Source organism: Meriones unguiculatus, chromosome 10 (assembly GCF_030254825.1).
Source record: "Meriones unguiculatus strain TT.TT164.6M chromosome 10, Bangor_MerUng_6.1, whole genome shotgun sequence".
NCBI classification, from domain to species: Eukaryota; Metazoa; Chordata; class Mammalia; order Rodentia; family Muridae; genus Meriones; species Meriones unguiculatus.
Window position 1 is genome coordinate 83,397,426 of NC_083358.1, and position 27,425 is coordinate 83,424,850.

At 48.4% G+C, this 27,425-nt stretch overlaps 1 protein-coding gene across 4 annotated transcripts in view; it reads right to left on the bottom strand.

Annotated features, from left to right (window-relative positions):
• Bcar3 (BCAR3 adaptor protein, NSP family member) overlaps positions 1-27,425 on the bottom strand; it is a 111,691-nt gene that overhangs the window by 47,515 nt on the left and 36,751 nt on the right. The window contains exon 2 of one of the 4 annotated variants that reach the window (XM_021645011.2): positions 388-512. The exons of the other annotated variants lie outside the window; for them this stretch is intronic. Within the exon in view, the coding sequence (XP_021500686.1) occupies positions 388-471 (84 nt within the window). The 5' untranslated portion in view covers positions 472-512. The remainder of the gene's footprint in view (positions 1-387; positions 513-27,425) is intronic. 4 annotated transcript variants of the gene reach the window in all.

Here is a 27,425-nt window from a genome sequence, read left to right on the forward strand (position 1 = left end):
ATATTGCTGTCATGTAAAGGACTGTGGGGTTAAACAGCAGGGGAACTCCGCCACCTCATACTCATTCTGAACATGGGAAAACAGACGGAGACAAAGAGAGAGAAGGGAAACCGGCTTGGTCATATTTGGTTTTTCTGGCATAAAATGTCAACCCAGGTTGCCTGAAAGTGTCACGAACAACAGAGTTTTGTCCCAAACACAAACAAGGAGCCCCCATTCTCTGTAGCCGAATTCGACATTCTTGGTGGAAAAACAACCAAAGAACTCAGGAAGATCCATCAGACCAAATGGAATTTGCAAATTGCAAACTTCCCCTAGAAACCTAGTGTCTTCTGGAGCCCCAAAAGGATCAGAGATGAGCACATCCTAGATCCAAGCCACACCTACCTTGACTCCGAGGAAAGATTTGCGGTGATAGAAACAGCACAGGGCAGCTGAGAGGGCGTGGAAAGCGTTGCATTCCTTCGGCATCTTGTCTTCGCTCCCAAATACCACACACACCTTCACTGAAGCTAAAAGGAAGGGGGCATTGGCTGGTGGAGCCCCAGTCCTGCGCTCTGCGGCTCCTGTCCACAGCCAGCAGCCAAGGGAGTGAGTCGGCTCCTTCTCCCAGGCCAGTCTGTGACTTTTTCCCCCCGGCTGCTGAAGCCAATACGATCCACTCACTCAATTCTGGCCAGCTTGTGTCCGGCCTGCCATGCACACGGTGCCAGAAATTCTCATGTGACCAGACTTGATGAAATTCTAACCCCTCTTAGAAGAGGGCTTGTGCTTTAGCTTTTAGCTGTCCCCTAATTCAGAGGCCGGGCAGAAATCGTTATGCCCCCCTCCCCCCCTCTGGGCAGCCTTCCCTTTTCAGGGCTGGAGCACATCACAGCAATGTGCTTCTAGTGGCTTTGTTTGCTTCTCACCCCGGCACTTAGGGCTTTTTTAGAAGCAGGGCAAGTTGCACACATAGCGCCATCCTAGTGTGAGACAGAGGTTCTTTTGAAGATAGGTGGCCGGCAAGTGACCGGGTTGTGGCTTTCCCTGAAGGTAAGCTTAGAAGTTCTAAGGCATCAGGCAGGATCCGGGTCTCCATGCCTACCTCCAGAGCTGTTTACTTTTAATTACGATGCTCCTGGCAGTCAGTCTGCAGCTGATAATACTGGCATGGTCCTCGTTATTAGCAAAGCCCTACTGCCTTTTGGTGTTTAATTAGCAAGTCTGTCAGCAAACACCCTAAAGGGCCTATGCCCTTCCCACCTGGCTGTGCAGGATGGGGACTGAGTACTCCCTTCTGACCCAGCTGTTTGTTCTCCTCCCCGAATTCCCTTTAAGTCCTTCACTTTAATTACCCATCTCCACTTAATTGCCCTCCCTCCAGTACATTCAACAAGCCAGTACATTCAACATCACCAAGAAAGGTCTTTCTAGGAGATTCTAGGGAAAGAGGCCTACGAAGAGCCTCAGAACAGCTTGAGGGGACAGCAGTGGATTCCCTCATTCATTCCCGTTACCCTGGATGCTCCACTCTTCTGTTTTTTGTTTTAAAATCAAGCCCAGGTTTTGGCCTCATGGCTCTTTCCTCTCCTGCCATTCCGTGCACCAGCTTTCAGCAGCTCCAGCCCTTTCAAGATCACAAGGTGTGCAGAAGTTTCCTAAAACTTCATCCAGGCAGAAACTTGTAACAAGGGAAACAGAACCTATTCATTCCAGAAGGGAACAACACCGGATGAGGCATGAGAGAGGCATGAGAAATATCCAGCGGGATTAGTGGCAAATCCTCTGAGGCCTTGGCCTTTGGCCTAGGTCAGAACCGCCTATAAAAATGGGGAATTGTTTATCCAGTGCCTAGTGAGCAGCTTCTATATCTGATCAGGAAGAATGGAGAACCACAGGCTTCGTACACTCCAGGAGAGGCAGAGGTTCTGCCTAGGATATGCCCAGCATGGGCCCAGCGATCTGGAGGCTCCCCAGGCTCAGGAAGAGCCAGGGGCTGGCTTCACTTCTTGCAAGAAGGAGCTTCCTCCGCTGGAGATAGGCTTGACTGTCCTGAGAGCTCCTAGGCCCTTAAAAGTCTACCTGAACTATCAAATGGCTAGATGAGCCTCAAACCCGCTTCTGAGATGGCTGAGCCCAGAGTTTGTCCATTTGGCGGGTCAACATTGTCCTTCAGGGTCCATATCTTGCAACAAAGAGGAAGCATTTTCTATTTGCTCTCCTGGCAGATAGGTTCAAAGGGCGAGTCTCCAGAGTACCTTTGCAGCGATGACTCATCAGTCAGGACAAGAGCCTCTACCAAGGGGACCCAGTTCACTGCTGTTATTCCCTTGGCAGGAAATGACAAGCTCCTTCAGGCTAAAAACCTCTCCAACCGGCTGGAAAAAGACTTCCTGGTCCCAGGAAAAGGAGCATCCTCACTCCTGCACAGAACTTCAGTAACATCAGTCAGCAAACAGCTTCTGCATTCAAGCCCTCATCTCCAGCAAAAGAGTGTATTCTTCAAAAATATACATCACTGTATGTCTATGAGGTCGGGGGCGGGGCATGTGCACAGCTTGGGAGGACCTCTGTGATGTTTGCTCTTCTCTTCCAGCTTTAGGTGAGCTCTGGGGATTAAACCCAGGACTCCAAGCTTGCACAGCAAGCACCTTCATTGAGCCATCTTACCAACCCTAGAAACACATTCTTGAAAGCAAATATGCAAATAACATGGACATAAAATACATAGAATTATGTAACCCAGCACTCCAGAGTCAAGGAAAAAAAAAAAACAGAATAATGGCATTCGGGCCACTGCAGTGTCACTTCTCTGCCACCTGAGACTTTCCCTACTTAAGAAATATCTACAAAAATGGCCAAAGACTGTATGGCCAAAGATTAGGTAGCTGTTTCCTGAACACATTTTTGCTTTTGTTCCACACACAAAAAAGAATTTCTGAAGCAATACTGAGAAAAAAAAATCTTAATTTTCTTTTAAAATGGCCAAGGAGAGACCAAAATAATGTCTTCTTGCAGCTAAAGATGATAATCGCATGAGGTTTCAAAGTGCCCTCCACTGCCTGGTTATGCTTTTCAGTGTCCCCTATCCACACTGATCAATCCCTCACATTTGCTTCACAACGATTCTTCCATTCTAGCTGCAAAGAAACAGAGGACCAGAATGGCCTGCCATTCTGCAGAGTACAAAGGACCAGAGACTCCAGCTTTGAACTGCAGAACCCAGTTAACTGATCACATGGACCCCAAAATAAAATAGTTCATAAAGCTGTGAAATTAAACCTGTCACTTGTGTAGCCGCACGAAAATACTGAGACCTGGAGAAGTGGTTCTCACTGATGTCTTGGTGAATGAAATTTCAAACAATTCAGACTTAGGGTTTTCTAAGCACCATGACCTTCTGTGGATGGGAAGGGAGCCTCTAGCAGGATCCTGGTGGAAGGAAGGGGGCAGTGGGCAGAACTCTGGGAAGGGTAGCCCTGGGGTGCTTTGAAGCACCCACTTTGGGCCACCTAAGAGGCTTGCTTCTTTGTACCAAGGGAAACACGTAGTAAGAAAGAGGGCCAAGCCAGGTAGTCACGTGGACTCTTGCAGGAAATCCCCATTCCTCAGATCAAACACTGTCCCTACCCTGTCCAAAATAGAGGCTTCAGCTGGCAAAGGGACGTTCCCCCACCCTCCACCAAACACACAAAAGAGCAGCCCTCAATGCTAGGCTTCCCTTGAGTACCCCTACTAACCTGCCCTACACAGTAACCATGGAAACTGGAGAGGCCTGCCAGCCACGTTTGTTCAACAGACACACACTTCCTGTTGGCAGCAGCCATTGGCTTCAAGAAATGAGCAAATGTGTGCAGGGCCCCCTTTCCGAGCGTGTCAGAGCCACCCCAAGTAGAATCAGGCTCCCCAGCGTGACAGACTCTCTCTGATGGGGTGTGGTGGGAGAAATGCGGAAGCAGTTATCTACTGGGCACTGTTCAGGGAAATACTACCTGTAGCCTCCAACCATCCCCCACCTCAGAACTAAGACATCAAGCTTACTCAGACCCGTTCTGGGTCTCTGTCAAGCTATCCTGTGGTTCACTCTTGGTGATCAGTAAACTGGAAGACTCTGTCCCGGGCTGCAAGGTCCAGCTAATCTCTGCCCAGGGTATCCATTGGGGTGAACACCAGCCATTGTGATAAACATTGCTGAGCTTCTCATGGGGATGGTAAAATTCTTCCTTTCATCCATCCATCTGCACCTCCCTCCACACACACACATATACACACACACACACACACACACACACACACACACACAAACCACTGAAGGTCTCCTCTCCCACACATACCAACAATCCTTTCTGGCTTGTGGTTTGTATTTTGTTTCCACCAAGTCCTGTCGACCTGGCTTTTGGTGAACAAAAGCATCTTTAATGAGCTATGGAACAAGGCCAAAGAAACCAGTTCTCTGCCTCTGGTGTCTCTTTTCTGAAAAGAGGGAAAGGTAACATGGCCTTGCCAATGTGACATTCTTCCCAGTCTCACCACCATCCCCACTCTCCCTCATTTCTCCATCCTCCTCATCGCCCCCTTCCTCAGGAAAACTGTGTGGCAAATGCCTGGGAAATGGGGGCAGGACGAGAGGCAGGTTTATCAGCAGCTCTGCCTCCCAAGATGCCTGGTCTGGTCCTGTCTGATTCTGAGCAAACACAGTTCCAACGTGAGCCGATGCAGCATTCACTCCTCGTTTCGCTTTCAAAATAGCAGCCGGCTAATTATGCGAGATGCTAAACATGTTCCTATAAAATACTTTGCGTTAGAGGACTTCTCCACTCTGTAGGCTAACTGCTCGGAATAGTCAGGATTGGCAGGGTTAAGCTGAGGTGCCTGGAAGGTCAGGTATATTATTAAGTTCCTCTTCTGGTCAGCTCCTTGGAACATCACCCGTCCTAAGCTGAGGAGCATCTGTAAGGCAGAAGAAGCTGATGTGATTCTCACACAAAGAGCCATAGGGCCTGATGAAACACAGCTGGTCTCAGACACCACTGAGAAAGGATAAGACTGGAGAAGAGGCCAACTTCTCTCAGGCCAGACAGAGCAGCTAAGGCTGTTGAAGATAGTCCAGCATATTACCCTCTGCGCAAATGGGAGTCAGCCCTTGCTCCAAACAGGAATGCAAGCTGGACTCGGTGGGCAGAGGCCAGGCAATGCTGTTGCCTGCTCTTGTCGGCTACTCTGGGTCCACAAGCACCTCCTGTACCCTGGTAAAGGCAGGCTCTCCAGTGTGACAGACATTCAGGCATCTGCACTTCAGGTTGACAGTTTCCCCAGATTCCTCAGGGGGAATGAAGGAAGATGGCTGCTAAATGGTCTCTTTCAGGAAACCGTATTGATCTGCCTAACACAAAAGAGACTAAGTATGGTCTTCACAAATAGATTCCTTTCTATTGGACACCAGGTCCCTGGCCCTCCCCCAACCATTTTATGATTCTCCAAATAGCTATTAAAATTGCATAACTGAATAGTGTGAAGCAATGGGCAGCTTGTGCCATTAAGGTAAAATTTAAAGAATGTGCACACGGGCTGCGGCTATAACCCAGTTGGCAAAGCATTTGCTTAGCACAAATGAAGACCTGGACTCCGTACCTCAGCACTTCATAGACTGAATGTGGTGGCACACTCCTATGCTCCCAACACTTGAGAGGCGAAGTGAGAGATGAGAAGTTCAAGGTCATCCTGGAGGACATAATGAATTGGAGGCCAGTCTGGGATACACAAGGTTCTGTCTCAAGAACAAAACAAGACAAAACAAAAACAGAAGTCGGAACAGTACGGTAGTGTAGGGAGCAGCAGATTCAAGCTCTTAAACACTAGATTCAAGCTGTCCGGCAGTCTTGGGCATCTCTTAGTAGAAAGCCATGGGCCATCTTCCCGGGGCAAGAGGCAGATTCATGGTGATTGACATAACGTGTCAGTGGGCTCCTGTTATCCACTGTGAACCCCTAGCAGTCTAACCCATCCAGGGTGGCTCACACCCCCCCCCCTTTGCCAGGCGGTCTCCTGCTCCACACTAACCATGCAGACACCACACCCAGAGCAAAGTTTGTTTCTGTCACCTCCACTCCTGGGCTTTCTCTGCTTGCACACATTGCCTTTGCCTCGTCTCCTCCTTTTTACTAAGTGTGAACACAAACAGCTGACAGCCAATGACTGTTGAAGCGGCACAGAGGCCCCTCTGAGCGGAGGGGCCTTCGGGAAGCGCCCCACCCCCATCAGGAACAACTCAGCTCTTTTCCACCTCGTAGGCTCTTCTGCAAATGGCACCTTCCAAAACTGAGCTGTGAGACAAGACGTCTACATGGCTCCAAAGAGGCTCTGAACACAGACTAGAGAACACTGCGCCAGAAGCTGCCTGAGTGGCCTTGGGAGATTATTTAACCTCTCAAAACCTCAGGCTGCTCCCCAAACTGATGGGTGATCACAGGCATCAAATGCGATAACGATAAAAGCCTGTCCCCCAACGCATGGAAGGCCATCAGCAACCGTGAGCTTCCTTTCCTCTTTGAAGAAAGGCACAGGACACCATCTGCCTCCCACTCTCAGACTCGGGGCTACCAGACCTGTGTCCTCAGAGAAGGTGGACAATGACTGGAGACACTGCCTGATGGCCGATGGTGCGGGAACCCTTCTGATGTTTTTAAACTGGGAACGAAGAGATGGTCAAGGGTGCTTAGCCTTAAAAGTATGTTTTAATCCTCAAGCTTAAAACCTGAACATCAAAATGACACGAAGGGTCTTAATCACAGCTGCTCAGACATCGCAGATCGTCTCCCACATCTTTGTCATCTGAAATGCTGTTTATGGAAACAGGCAGGAAACACATCCACAGCGCCTGCCTCCATGCCCACCCCCCACCCCAGGGCCCATTTACTACGTTTAAGCTCTATGTGGGACACCCCTGTCCCAGCTACTCTGACCGAGCACCCACGGATAATTCCCATGGGGTCTGGGTGGGAAATCTACCTCTCTTCTTGTCCCCGTACTTCTCTGGCCACAGCATTAGACTTCAGTCTATGTTCTGACCTACTGTCCTGCCCACCTCACTTTTCCAACACCTCCGTGCTGGGTGGCTGTTGCCATGACAACAGATCTCTGGCTTCTGCTTAGAGTCCCTGGAGAACCATCTCCCAGGTACCTAATTTCTTCATACTGCTCTAGTCAATGTTTACTGGCTTGTCTGATACTGACGGTTTCTAGAGCCATGCTGGGTCTAGCCTCATGAAGTCTGTGCCCACCGGACCTCCTCCTTCTTCATACTGCCTGCCTGTATTCTTGAGACGTTATCCTCGGCATTCATCCCTTCCCCTTAAACCTGCAATCCACCAGTCACAGCAAACTCCCCCTATGCCATCCCACTCCACTACCTTAAAAGGCTGCCAAATGCTGAGTGGCTATCGACTGGCTGTCAAGGAATGCAGGATTGTGGGAGTACAGGGAAGGCAGGCACCATGTATGAAACCCCATTTATGCCAACCACGACAGACAACAGTCTGATTTATCCCTTCTCAGTAAATTTTAGCCACCTGAATGAAACACTTCGGTAGGAAAATGGCCGTTTGTCACATCATGTTAGAAATAGCCTAGCTATTATCATCTGAAGGATACAATGCACTGTGCCAAAATAGCTCTAAGAACCATTCTGGATTAGGAGTTCTTAACCTGTGTGTGTGTGTGGGGGGGTGAAGTATGACTTCCGTGATCTCTACAAACCATTATGTGGTGACTTGCTCATTGGAGCAATGCGTTACTGCTCTGCTTATACTCAATTCCCAGACATTTATGTGACCTAGAGGTCCCCACTGATTCTTTCCTTGCTTAAAATAAAAAGTAACTTTACTTATTTATTCATTCACTTATTGTGTGTGTGTGTGTGTGTGTGTGTGTGTGTGTGCGTGTGCGCGCGTGTGCATATGCAAACATTCATGTGGGAATCTTTCCTCCCCTTTATCCTGTGGGTCCTGGGAATGAAACTTAAGTCACCAGGCTTGATGGCAGGTGCATTTACTTGCTGAGCCATGTCACCAGCCTGACATTCAGAGACTTGCAACAGCCAGTAGGAAGGAAGTGAACAAAATACCCTAGTGGTCATGAATGTGGCCGAGGACATAGAAAACACTTGTCTGGTTACCATGGACACAGTTTGGCTTGGCAGGCCTGAGACTGGTAAGAGGAGGGGCCAGGCATGCATATCAAGGCCCTTTATGGCTGTGAAGTAGATTTCCCACTCACGAGAGGAGGGAAACTCTTGCCCTCCTCTGGTGGAAGGGCCTCGTTGTGTGTCTCAGTAAATATGGAACATACACATGTCTGATCTCAGTGACCTTTGGCAGCCACACATTTGGGGAGCTTGTCTAGGAAGTCCTTGATATCTTTCTACTTCATTTCCTAGCATGTGAGGTTCCTCAGAGGCAGTATTTCTACAGAGAATTCTACCAGTGTCTCATTTAACACACCAGGGGACCAGCATCATTACCGCCATGCTGCGAGCACCAACCAGCAGGTCTTGGAGTGAATCATAAAAACAAGCCAGAACACGCTTCATCTGATGTGCTAATAGAAGCCCACCACACCTGGCTGCCAGGGCAGTCTAATCAAAAGCAAATCTAGAAGGCAGACCTCTTCCCTTCATCCAGACAGTCCGGCAGCACAGGCTGAGGGTTCATCTGAACGACAGGGATGCTGGACAGAATTATAACTGACAGGAAATTGGAGCCCACGGGCTGAGGATGCTGGGATCAGAATCTCAGGACCAGGAGGCAGCAGGACCTTAGGTGCTGAGCGAAGGCCAGGAGTGTCTCTGTGTGTAGAGACACAACCTGAGCCCTTGATGGGGGAAGGCCATATCTGAAGGCTCTCTGCAAGACACTGAATTGATCAGCAGCCAATGGCTTCACTTCCTTGATTGCTGTCAAGTGCAAATATCTTCAGAAGTGACATCTAGGAGGTCAATATTTTTCTTTATTTGGTGCCTAGGGGGCGGAAAATATTGTTTTTGCCAGTGTTCAAAGGCTAGTACAAACTCCCCACCCTGCTCCTGTGCACCTTGAGTGTTCCTGCCTACATAGGTGGGAGGGCTGGATGGCAGAAGGGAGAGGGACCAACAGCAGGAACTGACCTAGATAATTCTCTGGAACACTATGTCTTAGGGTTGGGTCACTTGTGATAACAGATGAGGGAACCTTTCCAAGGCCACACAACAGATACGGAGGTGAGTCACAGCTCATACAAGGTCCCACTTCTACTTTCTCTGTAACGGTGGCCACCGGGAAACCGAGGCAGTGGGTATCCAGCCCATAAATAAATCCAAAGAGAGGGAAACCACGAGGAGGTGTGCACATGCCTTAGAAAGGTAACATGGGGGAGGGGGGAGGTATTTCTGCAGAGTTTAGCGGCCACATGTCAACACATCACATGTGTCTCCCAGGCAGACAGAGAGAATCAGAAAAACAGCCTACTACGATCCACAGCATTCAGAGGGAAACGAGTAAATAACAGACAGTGGTGTTGAAAATGTGACCAATACAAACTCAAGAGACTGGGGAAAATGAGGCAGTGTTTAATATGTGAGTCTGCAGAAAGGGGGTGCCCGGCAGAGAAAGGGCAGAGATGGCTGGTGTGCTGATTTGAAGTGTCCCCTGGCTGGGAGAACTTCCTGTCCTTTCTCCCATTGGCTGGACTGGTAAGTTGGGGTTTGAGCCTGTCCTTTTCTTCTGATGTGGGTTCAGACTTCCCGTAACCTTCCAGCTCTCGGACTTTGGGGATGAGCAGGCGGCTTGTCTAATGGGGTGTGCCTAACGCCTCCTGCTTACCCGTGACTGATGCCCTCTAAGCACGGATCTAACCATCTAACGCTGACAGTGGTCCTCACAGCTCAAAGCTTTCCTGGACTGCGTGTGTGTTTACCCTTACGATGGGCGTGTCAACTGGCCAGAGTATTGGACACTGAGCTGTCCAAGAGCAGACGTACGATCAACCTGAGACCAGTTAGAGAGCCTCCCTGGGATTTTTCAGCCTGGAATTGAAAAAGTTCCCTTTCTTTTGAACGGGAACCTTTAAGACCAGAAGGCTAAGCTTCCACAGTGTGATCCCCGCAAAAGCTGATCTTAGAGAAGACAGCTATCACCCCGAGAGAAGCAGATACTGACCTTACCAGAAAGAGCAGTGACTCAGACCAGTCCAGGCCCTTCCAAGTAGGAAGTTGGCTATGTCACATCATCAGTTAAGTCCACAGAATCGCTTAATGTTAAGGGAAAAAAACCTTGTTTCCCTAAAATGTCAACAATAACAACAGCGGGGCCTAGCTTAAGTTCCAGGCATATGCTAACACGCCTCATTGGGCTGCGTGCAGGGATGTGCATCATCTCTGGGTCTGAGAAACGCCCACATACACCGACACTGCATGAAACCATGTGTAGGACTTTCCAGGCTAATCACAGGACTTTACCCTGATGCGTCAGCAGCAGGTGTAAATGAGTTCTCTTCCTCAGTCTGCTCCAGGAACTAACATGGAAGGACTGAGTTGGCCTGGGATTTCTGGGGTAAAGAGGACATGAGTTGCCTGCAGGGTAGGGGAAAGGGACTCTTGGGGCTTGGGATGCTCTGCTTCGCCGAGGACAGGCGCGACCTCTGCTCCGCAAGCAGCACCCTTACAGGCTAGGGGAAACTGTGATTGGATATCCCGCAGCTTCCCCCATGCAGGCGCTGGCACGATCTACTATCTTAAACTTGGTGAGGACATTTCTCAAAGGCAGTTTGGTTATTTGCAGAACCACAGGAGCGGACTCCGAGGTACTGGCAAGCCATTTCCTTCCAGAAGGCAGGAGCCGCTCTGGTGGTCAGCCCTGCGAGGAAAATGTAAAGACATGAAATTTACACCATCTCCACACACACCCAAATAGTTCTCAGATTTGCTCTGTGGCCAGACTGAGAGGATTTGGAAGCCCTGGTTGTCCACTACAAGGCCTCTGGGGACTTCCTCCTTCCCCTGCTGTCGCTTCCCTGACGCCCACAAGGAGCTGCAACTTCTGTTCTGTTAGAAGACTGATGTAGTTAGAAACCATCTCCCATTCATAGTCACCACAATGTCCCAAGACCAAATATAACAGGGTCCCAGGAGCACTGCGTGGAGTCTCTATCTGCGGTTCACAGCACCTTGCAAGGAGGAGGAAAAAGAGTTGTGTGTGTGTTTCTAGGCACATGGTTGTTATTCATCTCAGATGCAGAAAAGCAGGGACCCTCTCCTCTGCTCCCCAAATAGTTACTCACACAGGCATGAGGAATGACATGCCACACTGTGGTCCAACACCCCCCTGCACACACACACACACACACACACACACACACACATACACACACACCCTGATTAGCCAGCCTTGCCAGCCTCTGCTTGGATTAGGACTTGGGACAGAGTGTTGTTAGTGTTATCTGACACAGTCTAAAATCACGTGGGAAGAAAGTCTTAACGAAGAGTTGTTCTGTGGGCAAGTCCGAGGGGGATTCTCTTTTCTTTTTCAAAGTTTTGCTTTTATTTCATGTGTGTGCGTGTTCTGCCTGCACGTATGTATGCGCACTGCATGCGTGTGGTGGTCTGAAGATGATGTAGGAGCCCCTGGAAGTGGAGTTAAGACTGCCATGAGCTGCCATGTGGGTGCCGAGGCCTGATCCTGGGTTCTCTGCCAGCAGCAGCAAGCATTCTTACTAGCCGAGCCATCTCTCCATCCCTGTAGGGCGCTGTCTTGATGAAACTAACTGAGGCGGAAGGCCCAGCCCACTGCGGACAGAGCAACTCCTTGGGTTGGGGTCCTGGGGCCGTGTAAGAGTACAGAGAAAGCGCACGTGTGTGCGGTGATTCGCTCTCTGTCCTTGGATGGGTTGTGTCTTGATTCCCCGGAAATAGTGGACTATAAAATGGAACTGGAAGCCAAATAAAACCTTTCTCTCCTAAGCTGCTTTGAGCAGCAGAAATGAAACTAAGGTGGAACTGGTTCTCGATTTAACCCAAATAGTTATCTTGTTCCCTTAGTCTGCGAACAACCTGTGACCCCAAACTGGGAGGAATCGAGGCAGAAGTCACTAGTTCACAACTTGCACCGCCTTGGCACTGCTCAGGTCCAGGCTTTTTCTATAAAGACCACAGGACACCAAAGGGAGGAGAATTGACAAGGCGGGGTGGCTTCAGCCAGGCACACAGACCCCTCTCCTAACAGCCACCTGGGCCTGGGAAAAACCAGAGTCCAGCTGGAGCCTCGGGGCAGGAAGCGGTCCGTCAGCTTCGTCGCTTCTTCTGCACAGAAAGCTCTTTGGAGAGGGTGAATGGAGGCTTTATGTAGTAAGTTCTCATCCACAAGCTAATAAATATGTGGAATGGCCTCTCGGACCAGGTTCCTGCAGCCTGGACACTGAGGTCATTCAAGAAACAATTAGATGCCATCTGGAGAGAGCTGGGAAATTGCCTCAGAGGGCCAAACAGTATGTTCTCATTCCCAGGGTCTGACGCACCCTTATCTCATTCACAGAGAGGAGGGGATGGAGGCTGGCCAGCTCATCTACGCTGAAGAGACAGAGCAAGCAAGTGCTCGGGCAATGGATAAAAACTGAAGGGTCAGGACACCTTAAGTTTCCAGCTTGCCCCAAGTAAATCCACCCCCCCTAAACGAATGTATCCCTTGCCTGCACTTTTTACTCCAAGCATAGCATCTTCGTTATGAATCAGGCCTTGGCCTCAACTAGATTTGGGTTTTCACAGCTTTCATACAAAGTAATTACAGAACAGCAACTGTTTCTGGCCCAGCCCTTTACAGTACAGAGTGATTAATGACTCAGTCGCGCTCAGCAGTTAGCAGTGATACAGGGTGCGCAGCTCACCCCACTGTAAGGAACAGGCCCACGGTGTTTCTATTGGACGCTCCCAGTTTTTAGAATCTTTAAATAAAAAAATTAATGCCCTCTCTACTTCAATATTCAGTCTTTAAATACAAATGCAACTGTTAGTGAAGGCTGACATGACTTGATAAATGGCAAAAGGCTATCCGCATTCTTAGTATCTTCTACAGTTTTTAAATGCCAGGGTACCCCCTAGTCTGAGGTCCAAGGGACCAAAACTTCATAACACTACTGGGAACCTCTTCGCCTGGTATGCTGGGTCAACAGTCACACAGCTGGGCCAAAAGCTATGCTGAGCGACACGCAGGTTCCTTAAGAGGACACAAGGCTGAGGCACCAGCCGCCCTGACCCTGTCTCCACTCCTGACTGCTCCGGGCCTGCAGTATGTAAGAAAACAGAGGTGTTTGCAGCCTGCATGTTTCCAGCCCTGAGATGACACTATGATACGAGAGCCACTCTCTCTATTGAGACATGGCTCAGAGCACCTGGGCACAGCGGCTGCCTGGAACAGACACACCTGTGGCCTGCATCACCCGCCAGAGAGCCTCTCTCTTGTGGAATGCCGCTCTGTGGCTAACAAAGACCATCTAACAAAGCACGGTTACTCTCACCTGAGTGCTTAATTGGCAGACATCTCAAAGGGAAGGGGATGAACAAAGTGTTCTGTCCCTTCGAAGAAAACAACCGTAGTCCTCGTTACCAAAGCAAAGATCTGAGCTTGAAACACTGGGATCTTGATTGACTTGTATCGACTACCAAGAAGCTCACAGTTTGTCCACAGGTTCATGACTTTCTGGGAAGGTTAGTGAGGATTATCAGCAAATACATTTTAATTGGATAAAACGAGATAGGTGCACATTTGAAAGATCTCCCTAACCCCATGAGCCAATGTGCTTCAAGCATCCGGTGCACCACTCACTCCAACTGCAAGACAGACAGACGGATCTTAAAGGAGCAGAGTAGAAGAGCTCACGGGTGAGGCTTCAGAGTCCACAGTTAACCTCCAGGTGAGGTGACCTCCAACAGAGGATGCCTGTGTTATCTTAAATGGTCCCTTACTAAAGTCCTCCTGCCCTTTTGAGCCACATACCTATGTGTGAGGCTGGGCTTCTTCAGCATCCAACCAGAACGGCCTAATAAACTGAAAGCCAAAAGCAGACGCTAAGAGAATCTGTACTCTATTAGGCCAGACACTAAAGACGATTGCAAAACAAAACAAAGCCATCTTACCGCTAAATGAGGATCATTTAGTGAAAATCTGCACTTTATGTTTGCGCACCAGAGGCTTATTGTTCGTTTTAAGTGAATACACTAAGGAAACGTAAAAGTGCCATTAAATGAAATTTAAAAAAAATATTTAAAGACCCCCCCCCCACCATTGTTGGCTGGGGAGGCACAGCAGAGGTTAACCCCAGAACCCATGTAAAGATAAGCATACATGACAGCCTGTCTGTAATCCCAGAGACAGGAAACCCCTAACCAGACTAGGCAACTGGTTCACCAAGAGACCCTGTCTCAATATCTAGGAAGGCATTCAACATTTACTTAGAGCCTCCACAAGAGCACACACATGCACACACACACAACATAGACACATATCAGCAGAGACATGTATACCCTACACATGTGGACATGCATGTCACAAACATATATGCAAATAATTTCTCCATTTTAGTTTCCAATACAATGTGTATAAATACTTCTAACTCATGTAACTAAAGGATTCTCAGCAATTTTTAACACGGTAAAAAGCCCTGATACCAGAGTTCAGGAGTTCTCCTCTGCCATCTTCACAGTGTTTGAGATAATTCAGATCAGCCCACAGGTTTGCAGTGTTTTTATGGAGTGAGCTAAGGTATTAAAAAAAGAAATGCTTTAACTGGGCAGTGGTGGCACACACCTTTACTTCCAGCACTCAGGAGGCAGAGGCAAGTGGATCTCTGTGAGTTCAAGGCCAGCCTGCTATACAGCAAGTTTCAGGATAGCTAGGCCTACACAGAGAAACCCTGTCTCAAAAAAGAAACAAACAAACCAAAAAACAAAAAACAAGGGGAGGAGTGGGAGGTTAGGGAGAGGGAAGTGTTTTAATTTTTATATATAAGCATTATAAAACACTACTAGAAAAAATATGTAAACTGAGAGAAACTCAAAAAACAAAAAGCAAAACAAAACAGAAAAATCCCTTTAATTGCCAGGAGAATTTATTTTGACCCTTACGTCACTTAAAGTTAGCCACTCTGTCCCAGGGATTTTTGTCTTTGGTTTTTGTTTATTTTTACTTTTTTATTTATGTGTATGTGTGGCTGTGTGTGAGCATGGGGGGGGGGTTGTCAGAAGAGGCCATCAGAGTCCCTGAAACTGGACTCACAGGCAGTTGTGAGCTGTCTGGTGTGGGTTCTGGGAACAGAGCCCAGGTCCTCTTGGAGAGCAGCAGGTGCTCTTTGCCGCTGGCCCACGTCTGTCTCCGGAAATTCTTGGGAAAATATACCGCAATTCTTCTTAACTGCTGGTTGCTCCCGACCCCTCTCTGCTCCCACCTCCTCTCCAGTCCACCAGGAAATCCAGCTTTACCTTCTTATCACTCTCCTTTATCAAGTCCCCTTCCTCCCTACTTCTGCTATCTGTCGGGTCCAAACTCCCATCGTCTCACCTGAGTGATCCCACGGCCTCCCAGTGGCCCTCCTTCTTCTTGCCCTTTCTTGCCCTTTCGTTCCCTTTCTGTCCTAGGTGAACTTCAGACAGCTTCCGTACAGATTCTATACAAATTCCAGTCTTTCCTCTGCATGGAGGCCTCGCGCCCACTCTCCTTCATCACCCTCTCCTGACAGTGGCTAGACTCCACAAGCAGCTTAGCCCGGGGCTCTCAGCAGCCCGTAGCTTGTTGTTCCTGTTGTTCCTCGCAGCAGAGGGATGCTCTTCCCCGCAGTCCTCAGTACTTCATTTTACCCTCTGACCTCCGCTGTCTGGCCCCTGTACTCTAAAGGGCCCTCAACCCTAACATCTCCCAGCTCCTTTCCCTGGTGATCCCTTCCCCCTTAGCACAAAACGCAGCCTAGTGAAACTCACTTGATGTTCTTATTGTCATCCCGTCTGTCACCTCCAGAACTTCGTTCCCTGCTGTATCCTCAGCTGTGGCAGATAACGCAGTCTATGAAATGACTGTGTACTAACTGCAAAGCTGTTTTAAACAAGAGGTGACCGGAAAAGCCCACATGTCATAAGGACATTTTCTTATAAAGAAATGCAGGTTGAGTATCTGTTATATGAAATACTTAAGTGTTTCAGATTTAAAAAAATCTGCATATACACACACGTACAGAGAGAGGAGAGAGAGAGAGAGAAATTGGCAGGATCAAAGTCTAAACATGAAATTTATGTTCCGAATATACCTTATAGGCATGAACGGAAGATAATTTATGCAATTTTTTAATGATTTTGTTCATGAAACAAACTTGCATGGTATGGAAGCTCCTCGTTGTGGCTTTAAGTTGATGCTCAAAAAAATTCCAGGTTGTAGAGCCCGCTGGATTCCAGATACTCAGAGTCCAGACACCCATGCTGAAAAGACACAGGCTCATGCCTTTAACACAGAATATGACCAACAACTCGAGTCACGAGCAACTATTTGCTCGTAATATATTATTTTGACAATAAATAAATGAAATTCCTTCTGTGTGAGCATCTTCTCAGAATTTCCCTAGGACACCGGTTCCTGAGCTTTCCCCACTCTAGGAATACGAGGGTCACCATGGTTTCCCTAAGGGCTTGCTCCTCTCTGAGAGCCAGCCTGAGCACACGCAGTCCACACAAGGGTGGGGGCTTCCTCGTCAGGCTTCAAAGTACTGATTTCTGCCTCGCTGAGACAAGCATCCTTCCTGAGGAAAGGGCAGTTTTATTGGCTCTCAGATCACAACGCAAATGCAAGTCCTTCCAAGGAAACGTTAATGTGGGTAAAACTTCAGGCCAAACCCAATAGTCTCCACCCGAACAATGCCAGATGATACTCTGATGACCAAAGGCCTTTCCAAAGTCACACTGCCTTGCAAGGAGTCATAGAAGACACCTTGCTTCTTTGTGCGTTCTAAACACAGCCCTTCTTTTTGAAGTTTAGCTGTAACGTGCTATCTTGCTACAGTTCATATTAAAAGCTCCCATAAATGTTTAGAAAAGGCCATGGCAAAACGCTGCGCTGTTATGACATGTGGTGACCACTAGAGGGCAGGGTGTGATAGCGAACAACTCCAGGACTAAAATCCTGGCCTTGGGTGCATCTCCGTGCTTAGGAGAACACGGTCTCCTAAGTAGACAGGTCTGAGCCACAGAAGATGCCAGAACTACATCTCTAAAAATTTCGGACATCTTGAATAACAGGTTAGCAAGAGAAGGCAGACCACGGTTACACTCAGGAACCTCTCAGTGATCTTGAAATAGACACACTCAAATTCCGGACAGTTCTTAGAGATGTAAGTCTTACTTGCATCGGGGAACACAAAGATATTTGGCATGTTGGGCTTAGGGGCACACAGCTGTAATCCTAGCATGTGAGGAAGCCGAGGCAGGAGGATAATGGATTTGGGTAGCCCGGGCTGCATGGAACGGCCCCGTTTTAATGTTGATTTAGTTGCACCTTGTATCCAGCTTCAGGTCGCCCAGGCACCAAACAGATGCTAAGAGAACAAGAAGAGTCCTCTGGCTTCAGAGCCGAGGGACCGGCACTCACATGCTGACCCAAGAGTGACCCTGGAGGCTGCATTCAGGAGTCGGGGAGGTCGGAGGCTACTTTGTATTTCTGAGGTACAGATCACATCCTAGGTTCTGCACGAAGAACTTTACATATCTTAACTCATTTGAACCCTCGGATTCCTCCATTTTCTGTCAAGGACACCTGGCTCCCGAGAGTTTCAGGAGATGCCTGGGAAATGGCGTGGATGAACCAGTTCCGTGTGTGTATTTGCTTACCAGCATGACTATGACCAATGAGCACAAACTGCGTGGCTTCAAAACAAAGCTGGATATGGTGATGCACGCTTGTAATGCCTGCACTCAGGAGCAGAAGGAGAAAGATCTCTGTAAATTCGAGGCCACCCGTAGCTACATACTGAACTCAAAACCAGCCTTGGGTACACAGCAAAACCCTGCTTTAAAAAAAAAAAATTCTTTCACAGTTTCTAGATATCATCAAGGCCACACCCTCCCTACAACTCCAAGGGAACAGGCTCTTAAGTGAGGTCTGTTTCTCCACCTTCTTTGTGCACAAATGCACAAAGGGAAGAGCACAAATGCAGTCCCTCACTGAGGAAAGTGTACTGGCCTCTGTGGAGGTCACGGGGCGGTCCCAGGGGTCAGCAAATCCCAAGTACAGTGCTGGTGCCTCACCCTGAGGAACCACCCTCTTGATCCCTGTGTACCCTACTGGGTCAGTACCCACGGTACCTTTAAGGCACAGTCTCTCCCTGAACCTGGCGCTCGCTGCTTTGAGATTACAGGCATGTGCTGCTGCACCCGTCTAAAGTGCTGCCAGAGGTCCAACCTCAGGTCTTCCTGCTCATGCAGCAGGCTCTTTTCTGACTGGGCCGTCTCTCCAGCCTGCGCGTCATCTTAATTTGGTTGATCTGCAAAAAGACACTCTTTCCAAATAAGGTTTCTTCCACTCGCCACCAATACTGAAGTTAGAATTTCAGTCTATCTTTTTTGGAGGATCTTCTGACTTGCTTGATTTTATCTGCAAGGTCTTATTTGTAAATAAGGCCACATGTCCAGACACTAGAAGCTACATTTTCAGTGTGTGTTCTCTGTAGTCCCAGTTTAACCCACAACGAAATTGTAGGACTGGCTTCAAGCCACTCAGCTGTTAGGCCTCAGAACCATACAGGCCAAAAGAAAGGAGTAGTCCTAGGGCAGCAGGAAGGACAGGACGGTAGAGTTTAGAGACCAAGGAAGATGATGGCCGGGACATGAGGTTAGAAGCAGACAGGCTCCATGAGATTCTAGGCCCAGCCATGGGCTGATTCTACAAGAAGCCACACCTCTGATTCTGGCTTGCCCTCTCACAGGGTCTTAGGTCAGCGGCTCTCAATCTGTTGGCCATGATGCCTATGACCTTTCCAGAAGGACTGCATTTTGGATAGCTTTCATATCAGATATTTACATGATGATTCATAACAGTAGCAAAATTACAGTTAGGTAGTGTCAGAAAAGCCTCCATAAGCCACGCCTCAGTCTCAAGGCTGAAGCTTCCGATGTGTATAAACTCCCAGGGAATCCACATTTGCTTTATTCTATTCGCTGCTCAGAGCTGACCCTCGGGCTGCCCTGGCAGAGGAGTGTGTGACCTGTGGAATTCTAAAGACAAGCTCTGGTCAGAGCAGTCAGGATTCAAGCACCAGGACGTACACACACACACCACCTTATCCGGACAGAGCTGAACAGATCAGCAAAGCGATGCTGACTGAAGCCAGCCTGTCCGTCCCCGCAAGATGCATCCGGATGCCCCATGGTGTTGCAATGGCACTGCGTTTGTGAGATCACAGGCCTTGCACAGGGACAAGAAGCTGAGTCACGGGCCAGATAAGGGTAATGTCGGCGACACAAAGTTGCACAACGGTAATGCCAGCGTGAGCTGACAGAGTTTTCTGCTGGAGGCCTGCCACGCATCCCCAGAGAGGGGGCAGGGAGAAAGAGCACGCAGTCTAAGGCAGAGGGCGGAACACCTCCTGCTAGGCTGCGGCCGCCGCAGCGTGAAAGCACAAAAGCAGCCACAGGTGAACACCAGCACAGGGCTGCCTGGGCCCCCATGAAATAAGTCTGTGCCAAAATGCGAATTCTGCAAGCTTTGTCACTTTTTTTTTAATTAAGGAAAAAAAAAAACTTTAACTATAAAGTCTACTTTTAGCCAAAGGAAAACGGTGGGGGGGGGGGAGACTTGGCCTTGAGTGGGACCTTCCTCATCCCTTTCTTTAAACATTTGCTCAAATGCTCAGGGTCGATTTATCATGGCGGCAACAAGGCTTCTGTGTGAGGCTCCCTTTCCTTCTCAGAGAGTGACTGGCTTCTGGCAAGACGCCAGGGCCTCTCTGTGAACTTGAACTGCCCCCAGCTTCCTCTCTCTCACCTGCTCCATTCAAGTCCTGCCAGGATCTTCGGACTTGCTTCATAAAACGGCTTCTAATTCTCCCTCTAAAAGGCCTCCGGCAACACCTGGCCTGCCTTCCCGTACTCACTGCCACTCTCTTAGGTAAGCACACTTCATGTGGCCGTCCCCTCACCTGTCCCCTCTCGACTGACACTGTGAATGCGTAGCAGACACTCAGAAAACACCTGCTCAATGGCCTCCGTGCTGCAAAGGAGTCTCTAAGGGCCACCGTGTCTCCTGCTGGGGAGGTCTGTCCTCACCGAAGCAGCCCACCTCAGACTGGAAACTTGCCCTCCTGAGGTGGCAGTCCCCAAAGGCCAAAAGAGGAGATTTTCACTTCTCTTTAAAGGCCAGGAATAGCAAGTCCAATTTGCATTCAGTAGGTGTCACCCTTTTTAGTACAGTTCTGAGAGCTCTGACAAACGACCAGTCAGGTAATTATTTCCATAATCAAAGACATTCCCCCCTTGTCAGTCTCCCAAAGTTCCCTTTTAAAGATGCCCTCACTCAGATGTTTTCAACCACGGACCCATTTTATGTCACTACAAATGTGATTCTAGCTGATAGGCCCTGAAAGTTTTTTAAAATTTTTGTTTGTTTGTTTGTTTGTTTTTTGTTTTTTAATTATACGCATGTGAGTGCAGGTGCCCACGGAAGGCCAGAAGTGTCAGGGCCCCTTAAGCTGGGGTCATAGGTTAGCTGTGAACCACCCAACATGGGTGCTGGGATTAGGAGGCTCCTATGAGAGCTGTACGTGCCCTTAATGCCTGAGGCATACCTTCAGCCTTGCTGGGAGCCTCTCCAGACTATTTTTTTTCCACAAAGCATACTGCGCTTTATCGATGCACGAATGGTTCTGTGTGCCCGCTTCTTTCTCTAGCTGAAGAGGGGGCCGCTGTGTGGGTCTGCACAGTTTGTTAACCTCGGAAGCAGACCTTCAGGCTGTGCCCAATTCTTGGTGGTGGTGAAGAATGTCAAAGAAGGTCAGTGTAAGCAGACACACACATACTCCCATGCAGACATACGTTTGGGGATAAGTTTTTATTTTTTTAATAATGGTCTTTAATAATATTTTTTATAATATTCACTCTGCTGGATGTGGGGCTGTTTTCTGCCCCAGTCATCTGTCTTGCTACCCAGCTGCTGTAATTTTCTAAACTGTAGAAACACTAACCTTCCTAAGAATAGCTGCAGAGCATGCGTTGGAGGCAGAGTGGGCGAAGTTGAAAGTGGGCCTGGAGTTAGCCTGGGCTGTTTCACATTCGCCGCTGGCACCGGTTTGATCTGGTCCCACAGGGCTCTGCGGATGTGCACACTCAGGGAAAAACCTGCAGAGCCAGCCAATTGGGCCATTATCTGGTTCGTATAACTTGTTAAAAATCTCACGGAATGTACAGCGTGCCATTGTTTTCTGTAAGTCCCTTTCATGACTTTGTGAGCTGGATAATGCAGAGCAGACTCGCCTGTTTTCCTGCTGGAAGAAAAGACTTCCCTCAAAGACAGCTATTTAGCCGTGACCATGGCTGCAGCCATGTTGAGCACAAAAGGCGAGCTGAGGCCCTGCTGCCCCCTCTTCTACCAAGGCCTCCCACAGCCAGGCTGCTTATTCTTGCTGCTGGAATTTGCATAATTATTTCTCTTTTCATCTGTTGGGTGACCTAAGGTACCCCAGGCCGACTGTGGGGAAATGGCCTCACTGAGATCTGAGCCTTTGGCAGACTAATGTCTATAGACTTAGAAGACCCTCTGGGAACCAGCATTAACCCCACAAAGGACAGCTTTCTAAGCCTCTTGGGACTCCCCTGGGCTCCAAAGGAAGAAGTGGAAGGGCTCTGGTCCCCATTCAGCACAATAGCCCCAGTGTTGTGACATTTCTTCTAACCTGCAAGGCAGGCTCGGAGACTACAAGTTTAATGCTCACCAGTGGGCCACAAGAATCCACTAAGGCCGACAAGTAGGAACCCAGCCAGGAACAAAGGCTGCTTCCCATCCTGGTGCTTCCTTATGTGGTCCCTGGAGCGCAGGCCACACTATGCTGTCCACAGCCTGCAGGCTGGAGGACACTTGCCTCTTCATCACTAACTTGAATGTATAGGCAGCCCACGCTTTCTGCTCCCCCGGGGCTTTCTAACTTATCTTTTTTAAAAGTAATTTATTTCAAGGTAGAACGTCTATAATAAACATTTTTTCCCCTAGAAGAAAACCACCTAGCCTTGCTCTTACCAGTCACATCCTTCCTCAGCTTTAAAGCATGCCCAGAAAGTAGGTTTCACTAAAGTAGCAGTGGGCCATCTGTGTGAAGAAGCTAAAGAGAATCTTCACAAGACTCCCTACTCATCGCTCAAGTTTGGCTGTGAGTCTCAGCATCTGTTTTGAGGCACTGCTGGGTAGAGTCTCTCAGAGGACAACTCTGACCGGCTCCTGTCAGCAAGCTTAGCAGAGTATTGTTCACAGAGTCAGGGGCTGGCACTCTCCACTAGGGTGGCTCTTGGGTTGGGCCAGGCATTGGTTGGGCATTCTTTCAGTCTCTGCTCAATCTCTATCTTTATCCCTGTGTATCTTGTAGGCAGGGTAAATTTGAGGTCAGAGTTTCTGTGGGTGGGTTGGTGTTTCCCTCCCTCTCCTAGGAGACTAGTCTAGTTAGAGGGTGTCCTCTTCAGTCTCTATGGCCTCTGCTACCAGGAGTCTCTGCTTGAGTCCTCATATCACCCCAGGAGCCCACCCTGACTCAGGTCTCCAGAGATGTCCCCACCGGCAGCTTCTCTGTTCTCTACAGGCCTTCTGCCCTCTTGCCCTTGCTCTCCCAAGGCCTGATCTCCACCCTCTTAACTCTCTACACCCCTTCTCCTGCCTCATTCCCTCTCTTCAACTACTACCTCCGTCTATTTTGTCTGCCCTTCCAAGTGAGATTTATGCCTTGGACTCTCTTTGGGTGGGACTGGGAGGGGAGGAGGGATGGGGCTACAACCAAGATGTAAGTGAATGAATGAATGAATGAATGAATAAATGAATAAATATAAATAAATAAATGAGCATCTTTGGCATAATGGAAGACAAGCTTTTATCTAAGGCTCAGGGAATGTCTCAGAAGAGGGGGTAGAAAGCTTGCTAAGAGCCAGAGGACCAGGAAGTCTAATGTGAGACTGTATCTCCTAGAAAATGACAGGAATGCTTGCCCAAGATAATTCCACAATATAGCTGCCCAAACAAGACCCAAGCAAGGGTGATATCAACAGACGCGCTAATCAGGAAGGGGGAAATCTCAGGGGCCCCATGTCTAGACAAAAACTGCAGGCAACTAATGACTACTGAGACAGGGAGAATTAGCCTCTCCTGGAGATGAGCACTGTAATTGGTTATCCAATACAAAGTGGTCAGCCCTGAAACCATATGCACACAGGCCATGCTAAACAAATGTATAAATACAGCCTGGTGTATTTCTATATTTATGCATATTTGTATGTGTATCGTAATAATAATAATAATAATACAAATGAGGCCGTCAGTTTGAGATGGAGTTGAGGCAGGGATGGGTGGGGTTGGAAAGAGAATAGGAAAGGAAGTGATGCAACTACATATCATTTAAATTTTTAATTTAAAAAAAGGGGGGGGGACAGGATAAGCCTATGGATCTTAGAACAAGGAGACGGGAAAACTGTTGAAGCTTAACAGAGTAGGCCCAGGAAAACAGGGTAAAGAGTGACAAAAGAGTGACAGTAAGAGCAAGTGAATAAAGGGGTGACAAAAAACAGAAGGTAGGGCTGTTGAGAGGGCTCAGCAGCAAAGATGACCGCTGCCAAGCCTGACAGCCTGAGTTCCATCCCCAGGACCCACGTATCAGTGGAAGGCGAGAACTGACTCCTGCAAGTGATTCTGATTTCCACACATGTGTATGCACATGCAAAATAAATAGACTACGAACCATCTAGGGCTTGAGGGAATGTTTTCTAAGTGCGACATAACGGATCATAAAGCAAATATACTCGTAAATCTCCAGTCCTTGGAAGTTAATAGGCCATCTTATCCATCATGTCCTGGATCCTAATGTCTGACCGAGATACAACTTGGAACAGCAACTTTTCTAATCAAGAGTGCTACCATAGCTGGCAGGAAGTGGCCCTCGTCAGTAATACAGGCTCTCAGGAGGCTGAGGCAGGAGGGCTACGCATTTCAAGCCAGCCAGCCTGGGCTACATAGCAAGTCTGTGACTAGCGTTAGTTACATAATCCATCTCAAGCAAGAACAAACCATAGCGATGGTGTGAGAGCTCCTACCACTTGCTAAAAGAATGCCCTCCTCTCTGGTCTCTCACAGACACAGAGATCCCTAAAATGTTTAAATTAGAAGAACAAAAACCCTTCCTAATGATCTCATTTATGGGGAAGATGGAATCCATACAGAAAGTGGTTAAGTTCAAGGTCACGCTATTTATTAATTAAAACCCAAGTATGTACTAAACTTTCCTTGCTGAGGAAGACCCAAGGGATATATAACTCAGTTTCCATTAGAAGAACACCACACTGAACCATTACTAATGGTTTCAGCATTGCTAACAAATTTGGTCAGATTCTCTAAGCAATCACCTGACATGTATAAGAAACTGGACACAGAGTAAATGTATCTTGATGGAGCTATGCATCCGACAAGACCAGGCAGGAAGAAAGTGGGCACAAAAGTCTGCCACAGCTATGCCCAGGGCGACTACCTCTAAAAGCTGTTTACTTCTATTTAAAAAAAAAAAAAAAATGTTGGGTTTTATCTAGCATCAGGTATGCCAGATACGCAGAGGAAAATTCCAGAGCTGTGAAATACTGACCTAGTCAGTAACTGCATGGTAGGCAGCAGGAAAGGTGGGGCCGGTGAGATGTCTACATTCCAATCTCATTGAGATGTAGTGAGAAGCAGTTATATTTGACTACAGAAAAGGCTCCGTGATTACATAAAACAGCTCAAGTCAGACCTTCGAGATGACAGTTTTCTGAGCTATTATAGGAGGGGGAAAAATGTGAGGGGAGGATTCATGAAACGAGGAGAGTAGAAAAAGAAGAAAAACAAACCCAGCACTTTCCAAGGGCAGATGAAAGACAAAATCAGTAAGGAAGGAGATGCCACCCACCCCCGCCTCACGGGGGATTAGGGGTTACTTCAGATCTGCTATTTATTTTCCTGTCCCATCCACACGTTGAATACAGCCTTTAGGGTCTAGGTGGGAAGTCCAACAGGAACCCCACCAACCACCCTGGGGCAGCTCAGCCTAGTGGATTTCCTTTCATTCCACACGGGAAGAACTTAGGCAACTAGGCAACAGAACAGGTCTCCTTCCTCATGCCTTATTAGTGTGCTGCAAATACAAACCCTCAGGCGCAAGGAGGACACAGAACCAGGCAGAGCCAAAGTTTGGATTCTCTCTCTCCCCCAGCCCTGTCTTTCCTGACACTGCAGACCAGCCACCAGCTATAGGGACGCCTCAGCTTGTCTCCCTCGGGGCAGGCAGGCAGAGGGCAGCTTCACGACGGGGAAGCCAGGGAGACGTTCTTGCCATGAGTGAATGCTTCTTTTCGGATGAGGCTTGGCCACTGAGCCTTCTGCTTCTGTTCTAGGGTAACTTTGAGCCCTTCAACATCTGATCCCTTGACTCTTGCTCATTAGGCCAACGATGAACCTGTCAGAAGGGCCCTTCATGGCTCAGCACGCTTAATGTAGAATTTCTTTTTTTCTTGATGCTTGGATGCACCAGGAGACTGTAGGGAAAGAACAGCTCGAGGTCAAGGAGGCAAACTGCACCTCCCTTCATCCACACCTCTTATCTGCCTCCATCTCTGTTCAACCATCATTTCATCACAGGCAGCAGTTCCCTTGGTTCAGGTCTGTTTGTTTGCCATATTCGCCTGGCTCTGAGGGGCAGTCCCATCAGAGAGGTGATAGACAGAACTGACTCAAGAAGATTGACAGGTGCGGTTCTTAGGACCTTGTGCTCAGAGGCCTTTCTCAATGTTATTTTAGAGCTTTCTGGCCCACTGAGGCAATCAAATATTCCATACTGGGCCAACCCTCTCCCCAGCCATCTCTCCAGACCAAAGGCAAAGCAAGAAAAAGGCTGGGGGCTGGAGAGATGGCTCAGGACGTAAGAAAGCCTGTTTCTCTCCCAGAGGACCCAGGTTCAAACCATCTGTACCTCCAGTCTTAGAGGATCTGATGCTCATTTCTGGCCTCCTCAGGACACACACACACACACACACACACACACACACAGGCAGGGCATAGACAAAAAGAAAAGAAAAGGAAAAAAAAAGTTTTGTTCTTCAGTCAAGAATGACATACCCACAGCTTAAAGCTCTGACTTTAAAAGGATTTGGGAAGGGAGAAAACATAACATATGCTACAGAAAACCAGACCCTCTCCAAAACAAAACAAAATCCCATTGAGAAAAGACTCTAAAGGGCAGTTCCATCAACCTTGCCAGAAGGCAGGGAAAGCCAGGATAAATGGAAAACACTGAAATCCACTATACCGCTTCTTGATCTATACAGCCCGATCCCCCATGATTGACAGTCATGAATGAGTTGCAATAACTCAAGGTAATGCAATAGTCCTTCCCTTATCCCTGGGGATACCTTCCAAGACCCTGAGCAGATGACTGAAATCACAGACAGTACCCTCGTCTATGGATACCATACTATCCTTTCTGTGCCCTGCCGGCTGCCACGTGGAAACAGGGTAACACCCCAGGGCTACCTTCACATCACTGTCTCCTGCTCTGGAACCTGTAAGTGAGGTGAGGGTCACTTAACACAAGCGCTGCGACACTGTGACAATCATCTGCTACCACGTGACTAATGGCATGGCAGCATGTACAGCGTGGGTACACCAAGAGGATGAGCAGCATGCACGAGTTCAAGAGGCTACTCAGAGACACACGTAATTCAAACCTATACGCTGCTTATTTCGGAAATCTTCCGTTTCGTATTTTTGAATCGCGGTTGGTTGTCGGCTGCAAAACCCACAGAGACACGGGAGCTACCGTCCTGAAACGGGCTATTCTAAAATGGCCTGTCTTTAGCAAAAGTCACCGTGGGATTCTTGTACAGGGAGGTTAGAGTTTTGTAAAAGCAGGGAGGAATGAGTTATTGGAGCAAGGATCAGGGTTGCCCTCGATGAACGGAGGGTCTGGGCCTCTGGTGGGAGGTAGCCAACCTCTGAACCATGGAATGGCATGACTTTTACAGTGAGAACTGCGTCATTCTAGCGCACGCTGCTTTCTTGCTACAGTCAAATCAAAACACAGTCTGTATGAGGAATGCCAGTGCCCAGCAGTGCACGACCTGTTATGAAAATAGATGGGATACATTCAGGAGTGGGGCAGACACACGGGCTACAAACCTC